This window comes from Olea europaea, chromosome 6, assembly GCF_002742605.1.
Source record: "Olea europaea var. sylvestris chromosome 6, O_europaea_v1, whole genome shotgun sequence".
In the NCBI taxonomy this organism is placed as follows: domain Eukaryota; kingdom Viridiplantae; phylum Streptophyta; class Magnoliopsida; order Lamiales; family Oleaceae; genus Olea; species Olea europaea.
In genome coordinates this window covers 2071465-2095661 of record NC_036242.1, presented here as the reverse complement: position 1 = coordinate 2095661, position 24197 = coordinate 2071465, and the positions used below count along the sequence as shown (strand labels likewise).

Sequence of the window (24197 nt, the reverse complement as noted above, 5' to 3'; positions counted from 1 at the left end):
ACTTTGAGTCACTCCTAGCATCAAGATGAGGATCGTCTTGATACTAAGTAGTCGGTGACTATCATGGTAAAAAATTGAACCAAAGCTAGTATCAGGTTTAGGTCATAGTCGCTCCAATACACTATCTGAGAGGGAAATGGCTTTGGATTTTGCACGGGTTTGGCTTTTATCTGATGTTTCCCTTCATAGGAAGATCTTAACTTACCCCCTTTTATTGCAAATTTATCATCTTATACAAATTTTCATTGCAGTGTATCTCAAAATTACACAAACTACATAAAAAAGAATCAAGTAATACACTGCAAGATTATTGTTAAATTCTGTTTCTTCAAAATTATACCAACACAGAATAAAGGCAAAGTGTGTATACTGAAAAAAACTAATCTCGTCGTCATCATTATCTCAATTTTGATACTATTAACCACCACCACCAGATCAGTATTTCTTGCCAAAGACAAGGACCTGCATTTTATCATAGCCAGCCAGAACACCAGCACTCGCAATATTGCGCATAATGTTGGCTCCAGCACCCTTGAAAAGTGACTTTGGACCTTCAGTCTTGATGATTTGTGAAAATGCTTCCATTGAGCTCTTATATTTGACAGCCTCTCCCGATGTCATCATCATTCTTCTACGAACTGTATCAATAGGATAAGCAGCCAATCCAGCACCCATGGATACTCCCCATCCCAATAACAAGCTGGCCAAGAAACTATCCTGCAGATACCAAATATAGTAGCATTACGATAATATCAGAAATTAGGAAATTCCAGTTTACCCTTAACTCATGAAGCTCTCAGAAGGCATTTACTTGATATATACCCAAAATTCCACAGACGAATAGTATTAAAGAGAGAAGAGGAAGAGGAACAAAAATATTACAAGGCAGAATGTTACTTGCCTGCAATGAACCAACCAGAAGTACAGGCTTAAAAGAATCATACATTCCAAAGTAGAGCCCGCGATAGAGAATAATTCCAACAGCCGAGATGTTAAATCCACGGTAAAGACCAGCAATTCCATCAGATTTGAGTGTTTTCTTGTAAACATCGATCATGCCATTAAACTGCCTTTCGCCACCCTTTGCGGCAGCCTTAGCATCATTTGCTAACCGTGTTCGGGCGTAATCCAGGGAGTAGACAAGCAGAAGAGACGAAGCACCAGCTGCACCCCCAGATGCCAAGTTCCCCCCAAACCACTTCCAGTATCCATCCTTATCTTTGTTAAAGTTAAACATCCTATTAAAATAATCTTTAAAAGCAAAGTTGAAGGCCTGGAAACACACAGAACTACAGTCATCAGGGTTAAGGGTAGAATCCCAAATCAAATAAATATGAAACAAATAAGCAACGTACAAGAGCTTGGACTACTACTAATAAGGTTTACCCTTTAAGATGGAACCGATTTTTAATATGGTATCAGAACCAAATAAGCTCAAACAAAAATTCAATCTTGCTAAGATTCAAACGAGCAAACGAATTCAAAGATGATGTGCTCTCACAAGCGATCATCTTGCGGGGCATGTTAAGGGTGAGCATCAATAAATGAGATGGACAGTACGTCACTCTTTATCAAATTACAAGTACATGATTTAATACTGCTAAATATTATCTTGAAGCGGCATTTTGAATAACAAATTTATTGGGAAACTGATCAACGAAGTAATTGAAATGCACTTTTTAGAATCCATCTTAAATGTGAACTATGTCTTGCGTGATCGATGTTGGCATGGTCGAGTTTTAGAATTTCTAATGAATCTAGATATAACCAAGAATTCAAATGAAAAGAAAAACAGATACTTTAAATGTATATTTTAACCTGTGTAGGGAAATATCTGATAATGTTTGCACCGTTGCTTCTCCACAGAGAAAGGACACCTTCATTCTTGATTGTTCTGGCGAAGCAGTCGGTAATTCCCTTGTATGGTTCAGACAATCGACCAGCTTTGATCATCTCGTCCTGGTTCTGAATCAAGAGTTTGACTCTCTCAATTGGTGCAGCAGCAGATTTGGTGACAGCAGCAGATACCCCTCCCATGAGAAAATCTATCATAAATCTGGCAAATCCTTTATCCTTTTCTGCTGGAGCCTGTATGAGTAGCGGAACCATCGGTGAAACATTGCATGATGATGGTGTTGAAAGACTCTGCAGACCTCCATTGATAAATCGACCATTCAAATTTTGTAAACCAGCACACGTGGAATGCATGTGAGGGGAAATCCGGGTAAAGAGGAAAGACTTGACGTATATCGGATGCTGTGTATCGTCTGTCATCTTTGCGTATCCTGTAAAGAAAAAATTAAATTGGATGTTTTAAGCATTGCTAGTAACAACAATACTGAGTTTATGAACGTAATAAGAAAATCAGAACACGAACACTACAAAGCAAGTATTCAACTAATCAAGAAAACCAGAAAAACAAGAGACTGATCACATCAAATAAGAATCAATAAAAGCGAATAAATTATTAATATTATGATTATAAAACATAAGAGAAGAATAAGTGTAGAACCTGAGAAAATTTTGCTGAATGATCAGAGAGGAAGCAATGATATTCTAATTAGTAGTTTTAATTGAACAGGTAATCCTCAATGCGTCTCGAAGTGAATGGAGCTTAGGATATAAGTAGTTTTGGTTAACGCAGCCTTAAGGACCAAATGGTGGCCAACTTTGACTTTGACTTTGAATGTTAAGACAGTAATACCCTTTTGGCCCTTAAATAGGATTTTCCTTTTTCCCTTTTTTTTTTTTTTTTTTTTTTTTTTTTTTTTTTTTTTTTTTAAACTCAAGCAAAACATAAATATTAAGCACAGTGGACACAAACACTCGACTAAAGACAAATAGAGACACAATTAACCCAACATGAAGAGGTTGGAAAAAGTGTTTGACATTACATTTTTTTTTTTTCCCTCGATCAAGTTTCAACCAAAGTAGTGGGGGTTTTATGGTAAAAAGATGAAACAAACCTCAAGGGCCAAATTTTGTTGAATAATCAGAGAGGAAGGAATGATATTCTAATTAGTAGTTTTGGTTGACAAGGTAAACCTTAAGGACCAAATGGTGAGGAACTTTGATTTTGCTTTGAAAGTTAAAACAATAATACAATTTTGGCCCTTAAATAGGAACCCTTTATTTTTTTTTATTTTTTTTTTTTTTATAACTCGAGCAAAGCATTTATTAAGCACAATGGAGATGAACACTTGGCAAAAGATATATTTGTTGAAGGCAAAAGTACCAAAAACAAAACTTTTATTAAGAAAAGTTGTCGCGAACAGCCGTCAAAAAATAAAATAAGGAATACAATCAATCCAATTTTGAGCAACTAGAAAAGTGGTAGCAAAAAAAGCGAGTAAGCGAACAGCTGAAAAACCGGGATTTTTTTATTTTATTTCATGGGATGGAAAAAAAACTATTTGTAAGAAGATAACCAATTTTTTGTTTGATAAAAAAATACACTCAGTATCTCTATTTATGAACCCGAAAGTATAATGCGTGAGTTCACAATTGTTATGGTTTTGCTTGATTTCTACCACTTCAAATGTGATAGCATCCTCAAGAGCAATGATTTTCAAACAATCAATTGTTGTCTACATCATAGATATTAATAACTACACTAGTGCCTACATTCATATAGGTGAGGATATCGTAGCACTCCTCGACAAACTAGAATAATTCTTGATTCTTTTGTGCGTCCTCAAAATTTAAGATAACTTTAACAGTTCATATAATGAACTTGAATATTTAAAACGACGTGATTCATCTTTAGAAGTCCATATTAATTGACTTGAATATTTCAAAACAAGAAGTTTCTAAGAAACTCTTATAATGTCCATCCATCCAATAACAACAATATTTTTGGTTTCAAACTTTCTTACAAAAGGAGTGAAAATAAAATGACCACAACTACATAATTCAACATACACTCATTCACATTCTGATTGTGACAATGGTTGACATTGATGGAGATACATTCCAATTTCAAACACTCCTAAAACATATCAAGTGCCTCTCTCCATTGCTCTCCTATACAGTGGTGACGATACACTAATTAAATTTGCAAGAATTATTATAAAAACAATATTAATATATGTTCTAATAGAAAATCAGACTTATGCAGGAAGATGAGAGAGACGCGCAACTTGCAATCGAGCGAGAACCAATGGACACACATGGAAGAAGATGTGAATGTGTCCTATGAAGAACACAGGGAAGTTCTTTGCTTCAGCAATAACTGCTTCAACTTTTTTATTAGTTTAGGATCTGAACACATGTAATCTTGGAATGATTCCCTCAATGATTGGAGCAATTTTTTGTGATCTTCACTTGGGTTAATGTTTAGCAACTTGGTAAATAAGCTTCTCCAGAGCTCTATATTCCAGTATCTGAAGTTGAAAAGTTTATTTGAATAGGAAAAAACGGAAGATAACCGATAGATAGATTGTTGCAAACGGGACGAAGAGGACATACCGTTTATAATGTGATTTGGGTTGATAAACATAGCCACCATCAAGAGAGGCTTTCTTTTCAATAGCCATGTACGAATTGTGAAGCATCATGTGAACAATAACACACATTCCGTACGTGTCCACCTTGCCTCCCAATCAAAACATGAAAATAAGTAGATGCGATCTATATTGACTGTACATGGAACATCCAAAATTCTAAATTTAGTCGAATATACACCTTACCTGAAATATCCAAGGCTTATTTTCTTGCATTTCTATACAGCGAAAGCCTGAAGTTCTACTGTCTCCGATGAATTTGGTCTTTTCAGGAAAAAGACTAAGATCGATTCCTCTTCCCCAGTCGACGAGACAAAGCCCCTGCATTATACATCTGTAGTAATATCGAAAGATCAACCAGATCTCTATACTTGAAACATCTGAAAGTTACCTGATTACGCCAAGGACCACTACACGTGAGAAAATCATCTTTACTTTCTGTTAGATCATCCCTGCCGAAAGGTCAGGAAGAGACACCAAGATGTCGCTTCAACATATTAGCACAAATGAGTTTTTGCAGAGAAAATAATATAATACTTTAGTTATTACAAAACATTCTGCATACAATCCTTAGTACTATGAATAAGAATTGACCTCGACTTTGTACCCCCACAAAGTAAATCACAATGTTTCCAGCCGCACCCTTCGAGGTTCATATTTTTAAAATTTTCTTGAAGTTTATTACTGTAAAACAATATGAAAACAAGAGTCGTCCTCCCATAAAAGACATCCAATATGCATAACAGTATTTCCCTTTTACATTTATCTTCTACAAATTCGAATGCTGTTATCTGGTAAAGAAAATGTTCGCTAAAATCAGGCAAACGCCATCTAAATCAACGTCTGGGAGTTCACTGTTTCATGATGTCATATAAAATAGGTTTGTGTTACAATTGGGCACCATTAGTTACCTGGAATACCGGATGAGCAAATTATCAGGTTTGAAGTCACCATGGATGATTGCAGTATCGTGCAGAATTTCAAGAATGTGGAGCAGCTCTATGGTATAATAAATACACAAAACTTCTTCCATAGACCCACCTATGACAGCATTAGAATTAATGGCATCCTGCAGAGTATTAATAAGAACTTCATAAGAAATGAATAAGATAATTTCAACTGAACAAAATATTGAGATATCCACCTGAAGTGTCCCGTGAGCTAAATAATCAGAGACCAGAATGCTGTAGTCAGAATAGAGGTGCAGTCTGTGAGCAAAGCCAAAATTCATCCTCTGAAAAATGAAGAAGCTGAATGAGCGCAGCTTCATGACCATCGGATTTCAATATATATTTCATAGTCCAATAATCACATACCTCTTTTTCTGAAATCCGCATGTCAAGTTGGCGATACATGTAGAACTCCCAAGGAAAAGGAGGCTTTTGAATCTGTAACATATTGAAAGATTAAGAAGGTACCCAATAAGATACTTTCACTACCGAGTCCTCATAAGTAGAAGTCAGGAATTGATGCCTTAATTACCTTAAGGGCAACAACATCATCTGGATTGTTATCAACATATGCTTTAAACACTTGAGCAAATCCACCTTGTCCTGCACACCCTTTGATCTGGTACTTATATCCACCTTTAGTCGTCATACATCAAAACAAACAAGATAAGTAAAACAGAGAGTAAATCCTTGGAATGTAAATCTGTATTGTTCAAACAAAAAATTGACCAAGTTCTTAATGTTATACTTGTGCTTTCCACCTAATGACAGAATACTTCGAATAGAATGCAGCACCTTACAGGATGGAATTACAGAATAACCAACCAAACCAAATGAATTGGCTCTTCTTATTTTATGTCAAGATCACTTTCCTTTTGGATGGTATGGAAGCTAAAGGTAGTTTTTACATCATCATTCTGTCCTTTCGCACCGGTCAACTCTATTTTATATTCGACTTGTACTAAAGAACCCATTAAATACCATGTCCAGCTAAATGACCCAAAAATATAAGGCTCGGAAAGCATGAAGTCATTATAAGCAATTCAAGAGAAAATCTCTATCCGTCGAATATAAATTATAATTTATCAGTATCCAATTTATCAAAGAGTATACATAACATTTCAAAAAACAAATTTTTGAAGGCTTAATCAAACTTTAAAACAATTCATTATCACCTCCAGTCAATGTCAATGACAATTATGTTTTCCATCAGATGTTCCGATTAAGAGGACAAAAATATTGCTGGGTTTATGTTAATGGATCAAGAAATTGAGCACTTCTCTAGTTACACCATCTACTGTATTTCTCCCTATATAAAATTGAGCCTATCAAAAACATTTAGGTTTAGATTTTCGATATTTTATGAGCTTCCATAAACACATCTCTATTGACTAAAACTGCACCCTGTATACTCAGTCTTACTCAAGCTATTCATCCATCCTTTTGTTCCAAGATGATATCTCCATAACTCTAATTTAGAGACTGAAATGGAGATCCACCTCTATAACAAAATTGACAACACAACCCATCTTTTACTGAGTTTCAGAAAGATTGTATTGAAAGCACAAAGACATAAAATGTGTAAGCAAAGTAGTTAATAAACATATACATAGTTTTGCAAAAAGAATAAAAAAGATCTATTTATCACTTGGAAAGAAAATGACAAAAGTACCCTTATGATTCTTCAAATATTTAAGAGTTTAATTCAATTTTTTGAATTGCAACTTTGTATTGAATCGGACAATTTTGGTTACTATAGCACGAATATGAAATCTTAACTAAAAAACCATGATATATGTTTGACGAACCTTTGAGAATGCAGGTCTTTTTCATAGCAGATTATACAATAGAACTTACAAAGTATTTATGCTATTTGTATATAAGTATGCATGCACATATAGCTTTCACATAGGTTAACCACTTGTGTCAAGAATATTAATAGCCAGCCATCTGTGCTGCTAAGAATCATAATTGGGACACTTGAGATATTCTTAGACCTAGGAAGCGTGAACATCATCAGTTTTACCTATGTCAATGGTCTTCTGCCTAGCTGATTTCTGCAAGGACGATAATGAAACTTTTCCTGGATATGCTTTATTACTTTGATGGTATCCCTGCAGAATAGTATAATTGCCTATCAAAACATATCAAGCAAACTCGCTACAAAAAATTCACATAAATACTAGCCAATTTGGTTTACCTCATATTTTACTACTCGTGAATTCATCTTCTGCAACAAGTTTTTGAGGGTTGTGACAGACCATGGATTAACAAAATTTTCACCATTTTCTGAAGAAACATCGTTTTCCATCTGAATAAAGAAAATGCAAAAGTGCCTACCATCAGATGTTGACGTTTGCAAATGAACCAATCAGATATTTTTAATAGATCTTTGATTAGAACAACACAGTGCAATTAGCTGTAAATGATTTAAATCAAATGATATTCAAGGAAATGTGAAAGACCTATAGGTATAACTTTACTATATCATACGAAAAATATAAACATGTAAATAGACTGAAACTGAAAAAAACCCAAGTACGTGCATTCTGCAAAAAGAACAGAACTGACACATGCATCCAACTAAGTTGTGCCTGAGCCATTGGTAGACCCCCCATACGATTCACTTATGCAAGAAGAGGAAAGAAAGAAGCAAGGCAGCCAAGTCAGCCAGCATTCCAGAATATTCCACCAAGTTAGTTAGCTAAGAGGGTAAAAGAGTAATAGAGATAGGAGAATGTCCATAAGTTGTGATGGAGGGAAATGGGAGAGGTAGGCACTGTTTGAGTGAGTTTCAGTTAGATAGGATCATAGGAGGGATTCCAGGCCTCTCGAATAGCCTGTGAACTGTTAACTTGTTATTCAGTCTTCAATAAACTTGCTATTATTAAATCCATTTCCTGCATTCAGTATCTTCCATCACAATACTTATAGCTTCATCATAGTGTCTTATTCCTGATCTTTTACTTCTTGATTACAGTTTCTGGTGCTGAATCGTATCAGAAGCAAAGGTCCTATCAGGCACCTAAACTCTAGAGGCTAGAATATGAACCATATTCAATGTATGAGTTATCCAATATGCAAATATGAACAGTTGACTTGATTCAACACACAGAAGAGCAGACTCCATGAACCTGAATGTTGAAGCGTTGAAGAATGAGACTTCAATTGAAGAGCTTATAAAGCGCAAATAACAGAAGGATATATATATATATATATATATATGGGATTTATCACCTTGAAATTAGCTAAGTTCTCATTAAGTTTGTCAGGACTATTGCAATATAATGCACCTAATTTTGGCATAGAATTATTGAGGGTGAATCTGAATTCAAATTAGAAAATAAATTTATTCCCATATAGCCTAGAGACACATATAACATGATAATAGAGTCTGTAAGACAAAGAGTAATAAACCAATTTGCAGAGCTTCACATTTTTCTCATTTCCATGAAAGCATTACCATAATAATTGATAGTCTATGAAATAATCATTCTTTCTTATATGCATCAGCTATTTCATTGTAAAGATTAGGCTTGTTTTAGGACAAACAGCTGTTTTAATACAGAATAGGGCCTTATGTTTCACCAGCAACTAAAGAAGAATAGAAAAAAGATAAGAACATATCTTTTATCAGACAAGACTGCTCTCATAAGCCAAGAAACGCCATCATTTATCAACCATCAAAGTGGTATAATAAATGGCAAATAAAAGTAGCGATATAATCATGTAGAAAATTTTAAGTTGTGTATTTCAATATCTTCTTAACACTCAGACTAGAGCTCAACCACACTCAGAAGTTTTGGCTAACTTTCCAAGTTGAAGTTGTGCCTTTTGTGCTCAAATATCACTACAAATAAGACAAACAACTCGAGACCTATTGTGCTTAAGTATTTGAGTACGCTGTAGTTCTTCTTATATTACATAAAAGTTTGTGCTCTATCCTTGTCTTTGTTGTGCCATTTCAAAGCATCAAAATTAGTTGAACTCTACGTTCAACGTACACAGCATGGTCAAATAGGAACACTATCTTATTCATCCACAGATTAACAACAAAAACAAAAGAAAATTGGAGTAACCTTAAATATGGGATACAAATATATAAATAGTTTATAGATTCAATCAAAGTCAAATATTAATTTCAACCACAAATCCATAAATAATACTCATTATTACCCTCATATTTCGTGGGACCTATTATTATTCCTCTTTATAAACCATTTATAAATTTGCTAAACGGAGACTTATGTTCTTCATCCAAGAAGAAATATGAACTACACTAACACGAGTATCTTATTGTTTGTAAGGAAATCACATGGTAAAGTTTTACATAGATGGCCAACATGTTTATTTCCTCTATATAATTCCATGTTGATTTTTGGTAACTAAGATTTATAGAACACCACAAAATCAATTACGGACTAGGTTTGAGCTCCTTCGGTAGAAAATTGCATGTATATATAAATACAGATTTGATTCTCAGAAAAGATCACTTCTTTTTTAAAAATCAAAAATATTAGACATAAATACCATCTGAAATGGACATAACTCATCGACACATACCTTCTGAAATGAACCATTTGTCACCCTCTCTGACATTCTCTCAAGAAATAAAACCTGCGCTTTCTTCAATCTCCCCAAAGGCTGAGCATTCCTGGAACCCAAAAAGGCCCTAATCTCATCAACTATTATCACAAAAAAACAGCAGTATATCCCAACATTTGATTCATTAGGACAGGTTAATAACCTTGAAATTCCCAAATGGTAAATCATACACGCATCAATTAACTTCCCCTTAACTTCCAAAAACAGCGCAAAAGATTCATAAAGCAAAGCATTACGTAAACAAATCTTGTTCCGCTCCATTTCCTTAAAAACTCTTTCATAATCCGAACTTCCATCCATCTGTCAAACACAAATCAACAACTCGTCAATTGAACCAAAAATTAAAAAATTAAAAAAATAAATAAATCACAATCTCGCTTAATATTACATGGAGAAACCAAATCTTGAGAAATCTGACATCATCTCTGTAGCGTGGGTCGGCATTGAAGGTATAAATACATTTCGATACGAGCTCGTCGAGATCGGTGGAACTGTTCGATTGAATTGAATTTTGCAGTGCTTTTTCAATGGATTGTAGCCAGGGTAATAGAGGATCGTCGGTGGCGGTGGGATTGGAGATACACTCCACATTTCTGGTAATGACAACCATGTCCTCTTTCTGTGTTTCCTCTGCGGCTGGAGAAGATAGGATTTTGAATTCGGGATCTGACAGCAGGCGGGAAATAATATTTGAACCATTTTTTTTCTTGCCCAAAAGATCGGATAAAATTGCTATTTGACCAACTAAAAGCATGTTTGATAAGGATTTTAATTCAATTAATATCAATTTTTTGATCGTTATTTCATTATTTCAGCCGTCAATTTTTAATTCTTCTTTCAAATGTAGAACACACTTTATCTCTAACAGTTAAAAAATCAATTAACAAAATTCATACCAAACAAATAATAAGGGATCAATTAAATGAGCCAGGCTCGGCTAGTTGAATAAGGGATCAATTAAGCGAGCCAGGCTCGACTAGTTGAATGAGGGATAAAGTTCAACACAATCCTCGACTTTGTCGAGTTGAGTCGAACATGAAATATTGATCAATACAAATATACAATCAAATTTACTATGATAGGGTTCATATAAAGAGACAATCTGTGAACTAACGTAAATTAGATCAGACTAGTTTCAATTGAGTGTTTAACAAGGTAGGTCATTCGAACTTGAATGATCTAAACTATTTTAAAATTCTTACACGTTAGTAGACAATTTTTATTTTTAATCACATATTTCGTTGGTTATCCACTTTTCGTCTCGAATTTAATGAGATCCACCAACACCCCCAAGACCCCATAATCAATGCTAAAAATGGTCAATCAAGTTGCTAAAAAGAAATATAAAAACGAATAATTAGCACAAAATGTTATTACATGATATTTTTACTCTTATTTTCATCTTTCATTGTGAAAATTATCAATTTTATCCAATTTTTCAATAAAAATTATAAAATGACAATTATACCCTACTATTTAAATAAAAAGAAAAAAAAGAAAAGATAAATTAAAGAATAAATTGCATTCATACTCCTAAATTTTTAAAAAGTGAAAATGAGTATAGTTGCAATTTATTTTTTATTTTTCTTTTCTTTAATTTTGTTTTATTTAAGCAGGATGATAAATTAGTCATTTTACAACTTTTTATTAAGGAAATGATGATTTTCGCAATGAAATGTAAAAATAATAGTGAAAATGTCAAAAAAATGAAATGTATAAACGTTTTGCACGATAATATTGAAAGTTATGGACGTTTTGTGTTAATTACTTTTTTAATAATTTATTTGGGCTTACTTACACTTTTTAAAAAGTTTGGAAGTGTGATTGCAATTTGTTCTTTAATTTTTATTTTCTTTTCTTTTTATTTAAATGGGGGTATATTTATTATTTTATATTTTTTATTGAGAAATTGGATGAAATTTTCGTAATGAAATGTGAAAATACCAAAAATGAAATATATGTACATTTTACACGATAACATTAAAAGTAAGAGAGTGACCCTATAAAAAAAAAAGGATGTCACAAATCTAGGGCTGTAAGCAAAAACCACAAAACCGTAAAATCGAACTGAAACCGCATTTTAGAAAACGTTGATTCTGTGCCACATGGACCCGGTCAACGAAATGGTTTTGACCCAAACAAAACCTGTCAAAATGGTTTGGTTTAAGTTTGAGAATTTTAATTGCGGTTTAAAACCAAACCGGATCGGCGAAAAAATATATAAAAATGAAAAAATGAATTTTTTTGAAAATTCATCCAAATATGTAAAATTCAATAGTTTTGTCATTTGTGGGTATTTTTGTCAATTCCTAATTTTCTAATACAGATATATTATTATTATTATTATTATTATTATTATTATTATTATTATTATTATTATTATTATTATATTCTAATACATATATATTATTATTATTATTATTATTATTATCATCATCCAATAATCCTAATATATATTTAATAATTTAAAGACTAACATAATCTATCAAAAACCTTTTTCCTCTTCAAAATTTAAATGAACTCCAATTGACACCCAACACAGTTTTGAGCCACTGGCACCACACACTTCTTTTCAGATTTTCGCGCCTCTTCAAAGTCGAACTGAAGTCCATTATACCAAATCGGAGACAAATGGATCATAGACCTTCGGTGATAATATTTGCTACAAATAAAGTTTCAGATCAATAATTTTTTGGAACAAACTAAGGTAAGAATCTGAAATTAAATGTGTTTCGTAACATCATACAAACGTAAACTTGTGTAATTGTTATGTTTAGATATTATAAACAATTGCTTTATTATTGTAGTTGGTTATTCTCTCTGTTTAATCAATATTTTTTTTCAGATATGATGATCACGAGGTCTTGTTGGACATCATTATGTTTTTTGGACCTTATATCTAGTTTAGTAGACTTGTATTGTAACGTTATTGTATCGTCATTAACGTAAAAAAGGTGAACAAAAATAAAAAAATAAAAAAAAAACTATGGTTTAATTTATTGTGATTTCACTTTGATTTAGTTAATATTTAAATTTATAGCAGATATATTTAGCCCCTGTTTGAGCCATATTTTTCATATCATCATAATTTTAGGTTTGGATTTTTCTCAAATCGTTTTAAACGATTTGGTTTGAAAATTTGTCAAAAACCGGTAAAATCGGACTGCTTACACCCCTACACAAATCACCATATAGTACTATTAACGAAATTTTCCGTTTTCACAATGCAGGCCCATATCATTCCATGATGCGGCATAGGCCCAATTCCACATTACATTCATCGGAGCCCAACTTGATCAACTATCGTAAAACGAAGAGCTAGATTGCTGTAATTTAAGAAGCTCTGCTGGTAATCTCGCACCCTCCCTCTGTATCTAATTTCTTTTATGCAGATTTAACGATTTTTAAAAAAGAATTATTTTGTATATTCTTTGGCTCGCTATGTAAAATATCAGAGTCTAATGAGAAAATTCATTTTCTTTATTGATTGAATCGAATCGTAACTAAATTTTGTGTTTTTAGTACGATCAGAAGCTACCATAATCAGATTTTGTGTGCAGAAATTATTATCGAGTTTGATTCTTGTTTGTTTCGATTTGAATTTAATTTTAAAATTGAGTGTTCTGCGGATAGGAATTTTTAGTGTCGCGGATCGTTTTTCTTTTCTTTATGGGATATGGTAAAGGACTTTAAAATATCGATTCTTGCAGGATTTTTTTAAGTAATTATTTGAAACTTGAAAGCCTCGTGTTGGACATAAATTCTAGCGAATTCCGAAGCATTTGGTGAAACTAGTGACTAAATGAATAACGGGAAAGTTAACATTCTGTAGTTTAACCTTATTCATGAGCTAATCTTGTATTCTCATTTATAGCCCAATTATAGCATTTGAGCATTTTGAATTCCTTATAATCTTTGTAATCCAGGAAAGTCTGATATACCAACTTGTTATCTTCCAGGGTCTATTGAGTTAAGCAGTTGTATAGCTATTAAACGGTTCATCCGGTTTCCATTAGGGCTGCCATGGATCAGAAAATGAATGTTTATGTTTGGGACATGGATGAGACTCTCATATTGCTCAAGTCTTTACTGAATGGGACATATGCTGGGGCCTTTAATGGTTTAAAGAGTGTTCAGAATGGTATAGAGATAGGCAAGATGTGGGAGAATCATATTCTTCAAGTGTGTGATTCCTATTTCTTTTACGAGCAAGTGAGTTTTTCTCTTCTATGATCGTTCCATCCTTTTGTACTTTCCTTAACTCTTAGCTGATATATTTTTATATTGCATTGATTTAGATTGAAAATTTCAATCAACCTTATCTAGATATCTTGAGCCACTATGATGATGGTCAGGACCTCTCTGATTATAACTTCAACCAGGATGGCTTCGGTCCCTTATTAGATGCCAGCAACAAACAAAAATTAGCGTATCGTCACCGTGTTATAGCTCAAAAGTACAAACAGGTACAAAAATATCCTCCCACATATGATTTCATATTGTTTGCATTTTTCGTGTTCTGTCATCGTCTTTCTTGCATTTGACCAACTAATCCTTAGATATTGGTTAGTTCTATCGGATGATTCAATTTTTTGACAATATTGCACATCGTTAGGGCATTAGTTTAATGTATACTCATATATTTGGTCTTGATGGTATATGCTCTTTGTACTATGAAATTTCAGCTTAGTGTAAAGACCACAGATGCCCTCGTGGAATTGAAAATGTGAATGAAAAATGACAGAGATGATTTAACATTGTTCTCAAAATGAGGAAAGAATAGCTTCAGATTTTTTTTATTTTTTTTTTCTCCTTCCAATTGAATATATAACGTGTTTTACAAGGAGTGGGAGATTAAGTCAAACTGGGTCCTTAATTGTGGTATTTTTAAAGCTGATTTGGTCCAAATCAATTAAATTTCCAGCTTTTTATTTCCTTATTTGCTGTAGAAAATATCCTTTTTAATTTCCTTCAAATATTCCAGCTTTTCCTTTTTTGCACCTAATCCTCCTAGTGCTCCTTTGCTCCAATTTTGCTCCTATTAACCTCTTTTTATTCGTTTTTTTCTCCAAGTTTACTGCAAAATGTAAAAGAAACTAATAAATAATAAAAAAGTCAAAAACAAGTATATGAGAGAAATTGATATAGAAATTATGAAAAACTAAGTACTTATCAGTTTGCTAGCTTAACTATAATGGTGCTGTGTGATTTAGTTTTTGTATTCTCTCACAATGTGCATCTATCTGTAACACAGGACAGCATGAGCAAATAAAGATTCATGGAACTTTGAGTCCTGAAAATAATTGGCACCAGTTTTATTAAAGAATTTCTGCATTTTTTAAGTAAACTATTGGACTTGCAAAAAAGATGATACTTTCAATACAGTTTGCTAAATGGTTGTACATTTTTATTTGTGCAGGGCTTGTATAGTTTTCTCAATCAAGATATGATAAAACTCTGGGATGATCTCTATGCTTTATCCGATAATTTTACAGACAGATGGCTCTCTTCAGGTAAGTTACTTTGTGATAAGTTATCCCCTAAATGTTCTCAAGTTGACTGATCCAATCTAGTCCTGTATTTTGAAAAATAGAAGAAATCTTAGTAGTTAGATTTTGTGCTTCGTATGAGAAATATCATTTGAAAAAGGTGAATGACTCGTCAATAGGAACCTCTTGAATGAGAGAGTATATTGTAGAAAAGTAATTCTTATTAATTCATCTCATAGGTACATAGTAGAATTTATATTTACAGCAGATAAAACTAAGGAAAGAAATAAATTAGGAAAGAAAGAATAAAGTAAGAAAGAAAAATTAAATGCTAATTTTAAGAAAACTAAATCTTCTAGAATATGGCAGATTTGGAAGCTTTTCAACAGAACCAAACTCAAAACATGAGATTGGGCAGCTTTTGATTGTTGACTAGTTCCCTTTTCAAATATAAGACAGTCTAAGATGGTTGCTGACTCGTCCATAGGTAACGCTTGCACATGAAGTATTCCATGTGTGCTATGGTTGATTGTCTGGCAGAAGCGTGTCGGAAAGGAAACTGGAAGGGAAACGTCGATTTTATGAATTTCTTAGATAGTTTAGTTTTGCATTTGAAATTTGATGAAGATAGAACGTGTAAGATATTGTATCAACCTTAATTAAGAAAATTCGGGCTAGAAGTTGATTTATGTTGTTGTCCTCTGTTAATATTATATGCTTTCTAATAAAAAATGGATGTTGGGATCTGTCGGTGTCTGTTCCTAGTTGGTTTTCCATTAATCACAATGTATCTCTCTCTCTCTCTCTCCCTCCCCCTCCCCACACATACACACATCTAGACATGCATACACCTACCCTCACATACATACATGTATATCCCATGTATCTCTCTACGTAGGTAATATTGACCAGCCCCTCAATAGTTGACACAACCTTTCTTTGCTTCTTTCTATTCAAATGATACCTTGTAATTAATAGTTTGCTCCACTACGGAAGATATGCACTATCTTCTTGGATTTTATTAAAATTTCTTTACCAAACTTGTAAAATATCAACTCCCCCTTGTGTTTAAAATAGCGGGGAAACCATTTTTGCTTAAGTTACTTGTCTTATTAATTGTACTCTTTTCCTATTGGAAATAGATAAATATAAGAAATAGGACTATAATTATCTAGCTCTTCACAGAACTAGTTAACAATAGATGAAGCTCAATTTACCTTTTCAAGAAGAGAACTTTGTTAGTTTTCTTTCAGGTGCACTTGGGATGAGAAGAGAAAATGTTATTTTGGTTTGAACATCTACCTCCTTCTAAATTGTTAATCAGATCAATATTTGGTAGGACTTTACCCTGTTTTCCAAGTTATAATAGTCTAAAAATGGCAACTCTTCTCAGAATCCATGTGGATGGAAGCAGGTTCTGCTTTTCTGCTCAAGCCTATTTTAAGAACACGTTTTCAGTCTCACTCAGATATAGACGGTTCTTACCTGAAAACATCATAATTGGCATTTGATTGCTCATGATATCTGTATTTTATGATATATAGCTGCTTAATGTGATATAAGATAGGCAAATATTTGCATTCAGTTTAATATTACGTTTCTGCATGTGCTATCTTTCAATGCATGAATTACCCTTTTAAAAACACATACTGATTCCTATTTTAGTTATTTCAATGAGGATCTGAATTGCATGCTTGAGTAATGTCCACTTGGTGTTGTACATTGTGCTGCATTAATGTCCTGTCCTACATCATTATGCTGTTCTCAGTCCATTGGATGAGAGAACTATATATGGGGAAGAACGAAATACGATATCATAGTCAGTGCTATCCTATTGTTGTAAGATGAATGATATACTATTATTTTTTGTTAATATTCAAATTGCTCAATCTTTATACTTACCTTTCTCAAATGATGCAGCACGAGCCTGCTTGGAACAGTGTGTGATTCGTAAAAGAGATATGACCCCCTGTTTGGATTCAGCTGATGCCAATTCTCATCAGCATGTGAATGTCTTGGTTACATCTGGACCTTTGATACCCAGCTTGGTCAAATGCTTATTGTATCGACTTGGTGATCTGATTACTTGTGATAATGGTTAGATTATTATTTCATATCTGATATTTATGGATAATATTGCTGTTTTGTGTCTCCTCCTCCCCATTGCTTCCTTTTGTTTTGAGTCAAATGTATCGGTCTAGATCCAATGGATATAATCAGCAACTCAACAAGGTTATGATTAAGAAGACAAAATTAAAATTCACATATTTTGATCAATCTGTATCAACGCATACTCTTTTTGTCCTGACACTCACTTCAATTTATGCTGCACTAAATTGATTTCGGTTTCAGTTTCGGTTTCGTGCTTATGGCTATACGATTTAGAAAATTAGAAAAAAACTGACAAAGTGGCAGAACTTTTCAGTCTACAGCTCATGGGATGTGGGGAAGCTCCAGTGCTTTTCATGGATCCGGGAGCGTTTCGATGGGCCAAATGTCCAATTTTGTGTAATAGGGGATGGTTCCGAGGAATGTGAAGCAGCAGAATTCATGAGATGGCCTTTTGTTAAAATTGATCCACAGCCGACCAGTATTCATCGGTTTCCAGGTCTTACACCAAGAGATTTAAGCCACTATTTGTCTGTGGTGTATGGAGATACTAATGAAGAAAACGAGAAAACCGCATAAAATGGAAGCTCGTATAAACTGCAGCTCGCTGAACAAAATCTAGTCGAAAAGATTCAATTCCCAGGTTCATGGATAGGACATTTGGCTTTTACTTAATGGAGAAAATGACAATGCTTGATAGTTGTAATTTATTGTATTGGACCTCTTTTGATTTTTCTTAAAATGTATGCGTGTATCCTTGTAGAAGAGGGTTGTTAGAAAATTGCTTCCTCTAAAAACTACCAAAGCACTTTTAACAAAATTAGTCAAAGCCCTTTTGGCTTTTCAAAAGCATGCCAAACAGGTAAACTATCTGGGCCAATGAAATCCCCCTCAAGTCCATTGTGCAGTAACTACCTATGGAAATCTTCGGTAGGATTATCTACTCACTGTTCAGATTATTCGTGCAAGCGTGTTAAAAGTGCTTCTAATTCAGATTTTTCTTGCAGAGTGAAATCAGAAGATGAGTTGATATAAACCGTGAATCGTTTCCATGAAAAGTTGGAATCAGTGCCAAAATTACCTGGTGCGTAAATGTCCTAGTAAAAAATTTGGGTGTGCCACGTCCCAGGTCTGGGCTCAGTATCTCTCCGATACAAGGATCATAGTTATGGCTAGTTTTCTCATATTGATACTTCAATTGATTCAATGATTTGCAGTATACATACAGAGTTAACAATATCAAACTGCTCTACAAAAACATGAGACTTAGAGTGAGACCTAGAGGACTAAGAGAGGATGCCGGGATTGCATTGGGTTCAAGAGGTCTTGAACGTGTTCCTTTCCATCATCATGTGGCATAACAATCACCTCATATGAGAGGCAGTGCTGGGCGCTGGACGCACTATTCTTCGCTTCTCTTTTCTACGATCAACACGCAATTTTGGGGACTTCGCTTTGGTAACCTCTCTACCAGACCTACAAAAACATATGTATTAGAGAAAACAACCAAAAAGACTAATACGACGTTGTGTAACAAATGGAGTCGTTTCATTATTCTTACTTTAGTGGTAAGAAAGGATTATCGAATTTTGGCGCTGGTCTTGCATGGGGAACTAGTGTTCTTCGCAACTGTTTCAAGGCCTTTTCTTCCTCCATCTGAACATTAAAAGAAGAGTCAGATCACTGCGTAATAAAATGTTTGTAGCATCGAGCATGTGTAACATACCATCCTTGCAGATTCCGCCTCCTCTCTATATCTTTTATATATCATTTCTTTCTCCTTAATCTGTGCGACAATCCTCTATTTAAGTATCCAAACCAACAAGCTGAAAGTAAATAAATTCAAATGTACAAGAAAATGAGAGAAAAATAACCTTCTTATCGAATTCAGCTCTATCAACAGCTCGGTGATCTACGTGTAAATTGAACTCCTGAACTTCTGTCAAGGGCTTGCGATCTTTATCAGGAACGGGAATGGGGTCTCTGCAAAATAGGACTTTAAGCTCAACCAACTTGATGAGTAACAAACATATGAATAAAAAATAAATAAAAATGTTTTTCGTATTCTTACTCTTTCAAGATAGGTTGGGCCTTAAATACTCTCATCTGAGCTTCTTCCATCTCAATCATCCTCCTTTCTTCTATTTCTCTCTGCATCTCCTCTTCGTGCCTTAACAGACTTTCTAGTTGAAAAGGTTCAGGTTTCGTGCATGCCTTTGGCTCTGGTTTTGGTGGAATCTGCACAAAGAGATAGTAATGAGCATAAAAATTTAAGTAAGGTGATAAACAAATTAGCAAACAGAGGAGGAAATCCATACCACGGGATAATCAGTTGTATAAGGATAGGGAAGAGCTTTTGGAATCCTAGCCATCTCTTCTTCAAGCTGTTTCTGCATGAGTTCCATGGCAATTCTATTCTCTTTCTCAGCCCCTCTTTCCTGGTAAGACGAAGGAAAAACATGAATCCAAACTCAAAAAAAGGAAAGATACATATGATCCATTATTATTTTATACATTTCTATCATGCACGAAAAGAATGTACATACCTCTGTGTGGAGATGAAATGGAAGTAAGGTGATAAACAAATTAGCAAACAGAGGAGGAAATCCATACCACGGGATAATCAGTTGTATAAGGATAGGAAAGAGCTTTTGGAATCCTAGCCATCTCTTCTTCAAGCTGTTTCTGCATGAGTTCCATGGCAATTCTATTCTCTTTCTCAGCCCCTCTTTCCTGGTAAGACGAAGGAAAAACATGAATCCAAACTCAAAAAAAGAAAAGATACATATGATCCATTATTATTTTATACATTTCTATCATGCACGAAAAGAATGTACATACCTCTGTGTGGAGATGAAATGGATTTGGTGTAGTAATTCTCGGTAGAGGCTTATCGTGGTGAGGTTCTGAATTTATGGAAAGCTGAAATAGAGGTTATGAACAAGTCAGGAAGCTATACAAGTGAGAGAAAACAACAAAATAGGAAAAATTGGTATATCTAGAAAAATGTAATTTCTTTCTCTATTACTACCTTGTCGAATAGATCGACAACGGCAGCTGGTGGTGGCGGTGGTGGAATCCTTTTATCTATTGCAAAGTGAAATTCCTGAGGTATAGTGACCTGCTTCTTCATGTTACAGAATATCCCCATGCCCCCTTTACTTTCAAATATCTGAAAAGTTTAAAAATTGATAGTGAATGTGTTTTCTCCAAGAATGCTCTTCTATCTAAACTATCATCAAAAGTTGAAAATGCAACTACCTTTCTATTCAGAGGTCTTGCCTTGAATTCGGGAATTTTTTCAAGTTCCTCCTTTTCTAGTTCCTCTGAACTCTTTATCTTAGGGGGACGCGCTCGCAAAGATGTTTGAAGAAGTGGTGATTTTGGTGCTGTAAGGTGGTTAGGTTTCCACTGGTGACGGTTCTGCAATAACAATTTTAATTCATTATGTAAACAGAAGAATTACGTTGATTGAACTTTTTAAATTGAGGCCAGAAAAAAATTACCTGTGTTGATCCTGTCGAAGCTGCAATAGATATTTCTGAATTTTGAATGGCTCTTGACATTGTTTCCAAACGGAATTCCTGTACATAAGACTCCCTTTAATTATCTGGATATCATAAATTGTTTTTCCTACTGATTTAGCATGCTAGTGAATTACCTTAAATTCTATAGGCTGTGGTGTACTTCTTTGTAATGCTGGTGTTATGGGTGCTTCCAGTATCTGTCATTGAAATAAATAAATAATCTTATGAATGAACGATTTCGCATACGACCCTGCATTTAACTAAGAAAATCATTTACAAGGAAAGGTGAATACACCTTTTTATTTAATGGACGAGCCTTAAATTTGGGCATTTTAGCCATCATTTCTTCCTCAAGCTCAGCTGAACTCTTAATTTTCACTGATCTTGCCCGCTGAGATGTTTCAAATTCAGGTGTCTTAGGCCTTGTTAGTGTAAGCTTAGGCTTCCTCTGCATTGTTCCAGCAGCCTCGTTCTGAAGATATGATTGATAACTTTAGAGATTAAGTGTGAAACTTATGTAAATGTATAGAAGGGTTGTAACTTTTCTTATGAAAAGCTTGAATTACCACCGACTGTGAACTACTCATGCGAGTAAGAGTAACCTCCCTTGTGCTAGATTGGAATTTCTTCATCATTTCTGCCATTGAAACAAACGGGGCGGCTGGTTCTCGAACGTACATCTGCACGTAAAATTATGTGTTAGCAAATCAAATATGTTTCAAAAAAGTTTACAGTTCATGAACTATATGTTAACTAGCCTTTCTGTCTTCTTTACGAGTTTTCATAGTTGTAGAGGATAAGTAGTAAGGATTGCTATCAGAGCCAGGTTTCAATTTGTGATGTAGGTTTGGAGGCTTGCTGATAGTGAGAATCTGCATATTAAAGGTACAGGAAATTAATTTGACAAATAAAAAATGCTACTTGCAGTGGGGGAAAACATAATTAACATTGAATATTCACCTGCCGGGATTTTCCTCCTTCGAGCTTTTGCCTCTTTATTGCTTGGTTTTCTTGAGCAAAATTAAGAGTTCCAACAGTGTTCTTCACCTTTGTGTCCCTGCGGATATATGAATCACGGAATTGAAATTAGCATACGTTACATTTTAGGACTCGTTAGGGAAAAGAAAAAAGAGGAAGGATGAGGCGAAAAAGTGCATTGGTAGAAAATGAAATAGAATTTGAGCATTAGGAAATTAACACGGTGAAATTTACATATATGTACCTTGTAGCTGTAGCTGCTTTACTACTTTTGGCTTGTGATTTATGTAACCGATTCTTCGGATTTAGTGTTGAAGGATTTCGAAGCATACTGGCTATCTTTTTGGCTGTCTGACGATTTTTCGTGTCGGTTTGATTCATTGTTGCTGGGGTACAAACGTCTGTTACTGTTATTAGGTAAATTTAGGTGGTTAGAAATTATCTTAGTGGAAGATTAAATGCACAAGACATAAAAGTGAAGACTTACCTTGGGCAACTTTTGCAGGGGAAGAGGAATTTTCACTTGCTAAAATGCTGAAATCAACAGAAGCAACAACAAATGCAATCAGACTACCCTATCTTTAACAATTATCTTCTTCAGTAGAAACAATCCCATGGTGTATGATCTTCATAAGGAAAAATGAGAGAGAAAACACACCTTTGGTTGTTCTCAGCACGTACAGCTTCAACGTCTAATGCCTTCTTAAGATCAAAATTCTGAAATTTGGTTCAATATAATGAGAAATGGACAGATCCCAAACCAAAAACCAATCTAATATGTTTGAACAGCTGATAGGCACTCACCACAGTAGCAAGATTTGTACCAGCTTCTTCCTTGGGTTCTGCCACACGCTCTTCTTGATACCTAACATACAGCGAGTGGATTAAATTTTGAGTACATTTTTTTCAAAGAAATATGAAAAACGAACAAAAGATCATCAAACAAAATGAATGGAAATCATACAGTAGTATAGAAAAACTGACTTTGTCAAGTCTGGTTGCTCTGAAACTGCATCCTCTGTATTATTTGATGTGGTTGCTGTTTGTACTGGCTCTGTTGCCTGTGACAAGTAGTCAAAACTTTAATCATTCTTCATAATGTCGCCTAAACCTCAACAAAGATTCACAAAGAAATGATAATATGAATATAACTTCACCTTCTGTAGTTGCTCATCCTCACCAAAATTGCAGAGAGACTGCAGTTGAACTGATCTGCTTGCCTTAATTCTTGGCATAAATGCTGCATCAGTTTAAACCAAAGACCAAACACGTGTTTTTACACCCCGTCATTCATAACATGAAGATGGAACTACTGAAAGGTCAAAATCTTAGCATTCTTAAATTTAATTTTCTTTAATTAACTTGAAACTACAATATTTCACGTAATAGCAAACCCTAGAAATCCGAAATTACTAAAATTGAACTGTTTTATCAAAGTTATATTTACAATCTTTAGTTCGAAAATCAAGCATCAAAGAACGTAACGAATAGTCCATGAGTACGGTGACAATTCACTCAAATTCTAACCTAAAAAGTCAAATGGGAAGAGGGGAAATGAAATCAAGAAACTCAATAGACACGTGTAAAATACCGAAAAGAAAGTCAAAAAAATAAAAAGAAAAAATCAGAATTAGATGATCAAGAAAATTAGAAATTGAAGAATTACGTACGAGAAGGGGCATGGGGTAGGGTAATCTCGAACCAGAGCTCGGCCTTGCGGCGATCTTCATCAGTTTCCCCGTGTATGAAATCGTAAAATTGGGGAGCCGAGAACTCGTAGGCCTCATCCATCGCGAACAAATTATTCGATATCTCGTCCACCGCCATTAACAATTGATGCAAAAACAAAACTCAATCCTGTAATCAAAATCAAATTCGAAAGCAAAATTGTAGGGAGAGAAAGGGAGTGTCTAAATTTGATCTTGCGAGAATGTAGTGTAGATGTGAGAGAAAATTGGAGATAAGAGAGGGGTATTAACGTTCAGATTCTAACGGTCCGATTTTCAAAAAAGAAACGAAGACTGTGTAACGGCTAGA

The 24197-nt window shown here is 34.3% G+C and overlaps 4 protein-coding genes across 5 annotated transcripts; 1 reads left to right on the top strand and 3 right to left on the bottom strand.

Annotated features, from left to right (window-relative positions):
* Positions 1 to 191: 191 nt before the first annotated feature.
* LOC111395472 (ADP,ATP carrier protein 1, mitochondrial-like) lies at positions 192 to 2616 on the bottom strand. The gene is made up of 4 exons (XM_023021476.1): positions 2513 to 2616; positions 1819 to 2285; positions 902 to 1273; positions 192 to 717 (listed from the first exon to the last, which is right to left on the bottom strand). The coding sequence occupies exons 2-4, from the start codon at positions 2272 to 2274 to the stop codon at positions 436 to 438; spliced, it is 1110 nt and encodes a 369-aa protein (XP_022877244.1). The 5' UTR covers positions 2275 to 2285; positions 2513 to 2616; the 3' UTR covers positions 192 to 435.
* Positions 2617 to 3755: 1139 nt separating this feature from the next.
* LOC111395471 (mitotic checkpoint serine/threonine-protein kinase BUB1) lies at positions 3756 to 10747 on the bottom strand. The gene is made up of 13 exons (XM_023021474.1): positions 10446 to 10747; positions 10200 to 10357; positions 10016 to 10106; positions 7653 to 7763; positions 7479 to 7566; positions 5985 to 6088; positions 5819 to 5890; positions 5647 to 5736; positions 5414 to 5571; positions 4894 to 4954; positions 4689 to 4823; positions 4468 to 4589; positions 3756 to 4382 (listed from the first exon to the last, which is right to left on the bottom strand). The coding sequence occupies exons 1-13, from the start codon at positions 10665 to 10667 to the stop codon at positions 4193 to 4195; spliced, it is 1602 nt and encodes a 533-aa protein (XP_022877242.1). The 5' UTR covers positions 10668 to 10747; the 3' UTR covers positions 3756 to 4192.
* Positions 10748 to 13293: 2546 nt separating this feature from the next.
* LOC111395470 (eyes absent homolog 2) lies at positions 13294 to 18507 on the top strand. 2 transcript variants are annotated; one of them, XM_023021472.1, is made up of 6 exons: positions 13294 to 13406; positions 14017 to 14269; positions 14356 to 14523; positions 15477 to 15570; positions 17467 to 17643; positions 17972 to 18507. In XM_023021472.1, the coding sequence occupies exons 2-6, from the start codon at positions 14081 to 14083 to the stop codon at positions 18232 to 18234; spliced, it is 891 nt and encodes a 296-aa protein (XP_022877240.1). In that variant the 5' UTR covers positions 13294 to 13406; positions 14017 to 14080; the 3' UTR covers positions 18235 to 18507. The 2 variants fall into 2 exon arrangements, with proteins under 2 accessions (XP_022877240.1, XP_022877241.1); XM_023021473.1 differs by lacking the exon at positions 13294 to 13406 and having other exon boundaries at positions 13417 to 14269; positions 17962 to 18507.
* Positions 18508 to 18677: 170 nt separating this feature from the next.
* On the bottom strand, positions 18678 to 24111 carry LOC111395468 (protein TPX2-like). Its single transcript, XM_023021471.1, has 22 exons — positions 23831 to 24111; positions 23318 to 23400; positions 23145 to 23221; positions 22965 to 23025; positions 22819 to 22877; positions 22648 to 22694; positions 22405 to 22567; positions 22143 to 22239; positions 21941 to 22054; positions 21749 to 21862; positions 21478 to 21654; positions 21317 to 21379; positions 21162 to 21239; positions 20917 to 21078; positions 20687 to 20827; positions 20497 to 20577; positions 20269 to 20388; positions 19727 to 19893; positions 19530 to 19638; positions 19382 to 19441; positions 19217 to 19311; positions 18678 to 19131 (listed from the first exon to the last, which is right to left on the bottom strand). Exons 1-22 carry the CDS (start codon positions 23985 to 23987, stop codon positions 19020 to 19022), a joined length of 2337 nt encoding a protein of 778 aa, XP_022877239.1. The 5' UTR covers positions 23988 to 24111; the 3' UTR covers positions 18678 to 19019.
* Positions 24112 to 24197: the final 86 nt, after the last annotated feature.

Coding starts and splice junctions, on each gene's coding strand:
- LOC111395468 (XM_023021471.1), bottom strand. CDS start 23,987: ATGGCGGTGGACGAGATATCGAATAATTTGTTCGCGATGGATGAGGCC. Junction 23,222..23,317: donor AGGATGAGCAACTACAGAAG/GTGAAGTTATAT, acceptor TACTTGTCACAG/GCAACAGAGCCAGTACAAAC. Junction 23,026..23,144: donor GAGCAACCAGACTTGACAAA/GTCAGTTTTTCT, acceptor GCTGTATGTTAG/GTATCAAGAAGAGCGTGTGG.
- LOC111395472 (XM_023021476.1), bottom strand. CDS start 2,274: ATGACAGACGATACACAGCATCCGATATACGTCAAGTCTTTCCTCTTT. Junction 1,274..1,818: donor TCAGATATTTCCCTACACAG/GTTAAAATATAC, acceptor GTGTGTTTCCAG/GCCTTCAACTTTGCTTTTAA. Junction 718..901: donor TTCTGGTTGGTTCATTGCAG/GCAAGTAACATT, acceptor TGGTATCTGCAG/GATAGTTTCTTGGCCAGCTT.
- LOC111395470 (XM_023021472.1), top strand. CDS start 14,081: ATGGATCAGAAAATGAATGTTTATGTTTGGGACATGGATGAGACTCTC. Junction 14,270..14,355: donor CCTATTTCTTTTACGAGCAA/GTGAGTTTTTCT, acceptor GCATTGATTTAG/ATTGAAAATTTCAATCAACC. Junction 15,571..17,466: donor AGACAGATGGCTCTCTTCAG/GTAAGTTACTTT, acceptor CAAATGATGCAG/CACGAGCCTGCTTGGAACAG.
- LOC111395471 (XM_023021474.1), bottom strand. CDS start 10,667: ATGGTTGTCATTACCAGAAATGTGGAGTGTATCTCCAATCCCACCGCC. Junction 7,764..10,015: donor CAAATGGTTCATTTCAGAAG/GTATGTGTCGAT, acceptor TTCTTTATTCAG/ATGGAAAACGATGTTTCTTC. Junction 4,955..5,413: donor TTGCTCATCCGGTATTCCAG/GTAACTAATGGT, acceptor ACCTTTCGGCAG/GGATGATCTAACAGAAAGTA.